This window comes from Alligator sinensis, unplaced genomic scaffold (genome assembly GCF_000455745.1).
Source record: "Alligator sinensis unplaced genomic scaffold, ASM45574v1 scaffold2168_1, whole genome shotgun sequence".
Lineage (NCBI taxonomy): Eukaryota > Metazoa > Chordata > Crocodylia > Alligatoridae > Alligator > Alligator sinensis.
Window position 1 is genome coordinate 101618 of NW_005843215.1, and position 5078 is coordinate 106695.

The window sequence follows — 5078 nt, forward strand, 5'->3', positions numbered from 1 at the left end:
CTTTCCTGCAGCTCAGTGCAAATTGATTCATAACCTTACAAATTTCTGTGAAGGATGAGAATTGTTTGGCCCACTACTGTTTATTCACAAGCCAGATGCTGCCTGGATCATAAACAGCTGCTCAGTAGTAAACCTAGCCACAATCAATCAGATTCTCCTCAAAGGAAACCAAGCACCAAGTGTGGTTATAAATCTTCCCTATCCCATTAGGAGGGGCCTGTCCAAGTCATTCACCTATTCCAAGTAATAGTTCCTTAAGCCTGATGTCAGAAGTGTTTAATTTCAGCTGTCTGGAGTAGCCTTCTCTGCTTCTCAGATATGTGTTCTTGGAGCAATTAAACATGTGCTTTGCACGAGAAATAGGTCTAGTCCCCAAGAGAGTAGCCCCTCAACAAACTATTTGTGATAATGGCCTCAGAAACCTGAAGGAAAATAAGCCTTTTGCAGGCTGCTGTCTCTCAAGAACCATTTCCAATTCATGCACAGCCTTTAATGGAGATTAATGGTTTTTTCTTTTTGTTTTTTTTTTTTTTAAACAGTGAAATCATATAGATTCCCAATAATCCAACTTATGTTAAATACTGCATGTTTTGATAGTACAATGCATTGCTCAAGTTTGATATCATACCACAGCAACAGCACCCCAAACAGAAAATCGCAATGAGGCTCACACAGCCTGGAATGCTGCAACCCTGATTTCAGAATGAATCGGATTATAAAGTGTGGGGGTGGGGAGGGAAGGAACCCACGTTCAATCTTTAGTACTATGCAATTTAAAAAAAAAAAGTCTCACACACAAATAGAAGTCAGCTACTGACCAAAACCAAACACAAGTCAGCTGTGGTAGGCAACAGCAAACGTGAACCCACAAGACAAAGTATTATCTGCACTGTGACACAGCCCAGCCCACCGTGCCACGCACTGTATAAAGTGCATTTCTGATAACACTCTATATTCAGATGTTGAGCAGTATCTATGTGCTCTACAGGAAGACAGATTATCTATAGCAATCAAGCCATCCTCTGATTCGTCAAACAGCTAGGTCTCAGAACCTAACACAAACACAACAACAAAACCTGCCCAAAACAACACAACAAAACAAGTCTGCATTTTAAAAAACCTCAATACATAAGTCTTTGCTAAGCAGTGAAGTTAAAAGCAAATAAGATTCTACAGCACTAACCACAACATTGAAATACTGCATCACTCCAAGCTTTTCCTGTAATGTTCACAGGCCCTGCACTGAAATACTGACCTTCCACAAGGGTGCTGACTGCCATCAAGGCATCCTCTTGCACACCCCCTGATCCAGCCGTGCTCTGGAACATTCTCAACAGAGAAGCCATAACCACGTCAGAGATCTGCAAAGCATCTTGATGCTGCACTTTCCGAAGAACATTCTAAGTTTGGGGGAGGAGGGGGAAAAGAAAAAAAAAAAAAAAGAGGGAGAGAGAGAGAGAGATTGTAACAGATGACTCCTCAAACACACTGGGCTAAATTATTCGCTTCCATCTCCCACACTAGTTCAGAACACTTTATCAAATCCATACTGTTCTTTAATAAAGCACAACTATTGCTTTGAGCTCCATTGCTGAAAATGCTTTGTCAGTGCAACTGTAGAATGCTATTCAGTTTTTTCCTATTCTCAAATTTTGCAGCTGTAGAACAAGCAGATTTTACCTTCCCCACTGTATATTCTCTGAACATTTCATTTAGATCTGGTATTAAGTTTGGCTGTTCTAAATCTGGCCTTTTTAACAAGACCCTTTTCACATTGTAACCGTGACAGCAATGTGTTTACTTCTGATACTCAATTGTAATTGAACTTCACTAGTAGCCCCAAGAAGAAAATTGGTCTATATAATACTGATATTACATTTGTAGTTCTCTGGTTAGTCATGACCCATATTTAACCCAGTTACAATAAATGTAAGATTCCAGTAAGTGTGATATTCAAATTGATAGTATATCTTAAAGAGAGAAAAAAGTGGCAATTCAATCAGTGCTACTAGCACTAAACTTGATTTTCTGCAGGTGAATTAAGGTAAATATAAAGGGATCGTTAATCTGCTGCTGAGAGTAGAGTGCCGTGGCCCCCCCCCACCCCACAATTCTGTTGGAGGAAAAAGAGGAAGAAGGAAGAGGGGAGGGAAGAAAATCTGACCATCAGCTTCCATAAATTAAAACTTGATAGTTCAATGACCCTGAGTTTCAGAGAGCCCTAGGTCACGACACTTGCTTTTGAGCATAAAGGTTTAAATTACTTCAGTAGTGGACTAACGGGAATGGGAACCCATAACTAACAGATAACAGGAAGGCAAAAAAGTTTAAGCAAGATGTACATTCAGGAACCCTGTTTTTATTTACATGTATATTAGCAATCAACCATGCATCTGGGAATACATAAGACCACTAAATCTTCTGACTGTTGCATGGAACTATTAATGCTGAATCTAGGTCTCCAGCAGTGTTTGAAAGTGGTGCATTGGAGCTTCTAATATGCTAGGAATGACCCCACAGTAACACTATCCCTTTTACAGCACAAACTGCTGGAAGGGTGCAATATCAGATTGTGTGATCTGAGGAAATCCTTTGCAGTCTGAGTGGCTTAGAAAAAAAATGGTAGTTTTCAGTGGCCTTTATAAGCAACTGAAATAAGCTAATGTTTGGAAACAAGTGAGCTGTTCTTTACCAAGTGTTTCATTCTGAGGACACATTGTATTTTTATTAGTGAAAGTTTGAGACAGACCCAAACTCTAACCTTAAGCTGAAGACTAACAAATGAAAGGTGTGAGGAATTTCTTAAGTGTGTGCTTACAAAGCGGTCGTTCAGTCTTTCCCACACCATGACAGCCAGTGGGAAATTAAACAGCTTAGAGGGAAAAGTGTCCATGTTAATATGTTTTTATTTCATGAAATTAAGAAAATCTCTTTATATTGGACACAAATTGTAAAAATCTCCATCTTTCATAAAGCTTTATTACTCCTCTTTTCCTGCATATTAACTTGGATGTAAGAAGTCAATTTCATCCAAATTCAAACAACAAAATGTGTTCCCTTGGGTGAAGAAATGTGTGCATCTTCACAGCTGAGTTACAGTTGGTAACTAACAGTGATTTACCTGCAGAGTAGCACAAAGCAGAGACTGAAGATCATTGAACTGGATTCTGTCTGATGTACTCTGGATATGAGACTGAAAGAGAATAAAACCAGATTCTTTTACCATTAGAAAGCTCTCTGCTGTTGCAGCACAGCTATAAATCAGGCTATGATCATCCATCCTATGACCAGAAAGAATTCAGCTTTAAGCTTTTCAGCACATACCTGCTATATAAAAACAGAAAAACCCACTTGGCTAGACAGAAGTCAGAGCACAACAAAACAAAATGTTTATAGTTGCTCTGTATCCTTAAATCACAACAGAACACTTGCCCTTTACTCACCTCCATCTGCAGCACCTGCTGCAGTCTCTCCATGATGACCAAGGTTGTCTTCTGGACAGCAGGGTAACAGTCCTTGGCACTGTTTTTTACTATTTCCATCAGAGCTTCATATGCAGCACTCCTCAGGTTATTCTGGTGTCCATCAGGCCTATAAAGTAAGAGAATAAATTTATTTTTGGCTCCCAAGTTTTATGCTTGCTTAGTAACAGACCGTTTCTGACCAAATCACTATTAGTTAAATCCCAGCGTTACAGCAGAAGCTGAACATTCATACCACTGATTAGTGAACAAAAGGGCTGGAAAGCAGGCTCAAATCTTTGATGTTCCATTTGAATAGCTTTTATAAATTGTGTTAATAGAAGATGCTGGAAGTCCTTTATTTAGTCACAGACAGCACTACAGCAAGCTACCATGCACCACACTGTATGCCCCTATCTTGACCTCAAGAAGTAAAACAGTTCAGTTCTTCACCAATTCTAGGGCTATCTACAGAGTGTGTCAAACAGTGACAATTTGGAAACATTGCTGATACAAGGTGCTGTAAGATGGACTAATTTGGTCGGCATGATCAGCAATCTTTGACAAACTTTTCATCAGAACTGAGCCAAGCTGGCCAAAAATTTGGATTTTAGATTATCCAGCAAACGCAGCATTTAGAAAACATGGCCAGTCTTGTGAACCAACACCGTAATGGGGACTAAACAGACCAGGGTTTGATTCTTCAGTTAGTCAGATTTAAGTCACTTTACAAATTTCTGTAAAATGCTTCCTTTGCTGTCTACTTTAGACTGCAAGCCATGCACGGTAGTGATAACTTTACTGTATGTACAGTGTCTGGGATGACATTGTATATTTGTTAAAGAACATAGACATCCCATTGTATGTCAAGTGGACTAGAGATATACTATGGGGAGGAGTCACACAGCAGTCTGAGACTTATTTTCTGGTTGTAGTTTTGATTTAGTGGCCCTCTAGATGATGCCTCAAAATAGTGTGCAATCTCCGCAGTCTTAATGAAGCTTCCATCAAAGCACTGGTGGAGAGAATAAGTCTGGAGAAAACCTTAAGCAATATATCAGTAAGGATGAACATGGCCTAAATCTGGAGAAATCTTTGTGTGGAAGGTTATTTTTGTAAGACTTGAGTATATATCACTGCATGAGGACACATTGATGCCTTTTAAAGCATCACTTCACATCAAACTGTGGGAAGCAAAAGAACTTGCCATTTTAAGTGGTAAAAAGTGTTTCTGCAGACATTTATGTCAGCCAATTTAAGGGTACCTGTCTGTGGTCTCCAAAAGTTTCTGAACTATTAGCTCAAATGAGGAGGATAAACAGTAGGTTGCTGGCTCTTCCTGATCATCAGCTACATCTGCAGCTTCATAGGCAGCTTCAGCCAGGCTTGAGAAGGCCTAAAATACAGAACAGATCACAGTCTCTATAATGAAGAGAGTCTCCCATCATGGGCAAACTAGCCCAACACATACCCTTGAACTGACCAGACTACACAAGTTTATTATTTCAACTGCACCACTCATCAGCCTATGTACCAATTTCCCTGAGAGTTTTTAGTAGGTTTCACCAGTTGAGGAAAGAAGTGTGCCAAAACCCACCCCTAAAAGCTGGGAAAGAG

At 39.7% G+C, this 5078-nt stretch overlaps 1 protein-coding gene across 3 annotated transcripts in view; it reads right to left on the bottom strand.

The window, feature by feature from the left end:
• KPNB1 (karyopherin subunit beta 1) overlaps window positions 1-5078 on the bottom strand; it is a 31329-nt gene that overhangs the window by 9223 nt on the left and 17028 nt on the right. For 2 of the 3 annotated variants that reach the window (XM_025194463.1, XM_006037982.3), the window contains exons 10-13: window positions 4727-4857; window positions 3444-3591; window positions 3122-3193; window positions 1256-1400 (exon numbers count right to left, since the gene is read on the bottom strand). In XM_025194463.1, coding sequence (XP_025050248.1) covers window positions 1256-1400; window positions 3122-3193; window positions 3444-3591; window positions 4727-4857 — 496 coding nt within the window. The remainder of the gene's footprint in view (window positions 1-1255; window positions 1401-3121; window positions 3194-3443; window positions 3592-4726; window positions 4858-5078) is intronic. The other variant, XM_025194462.1, reaches the window with a different exon arrangement.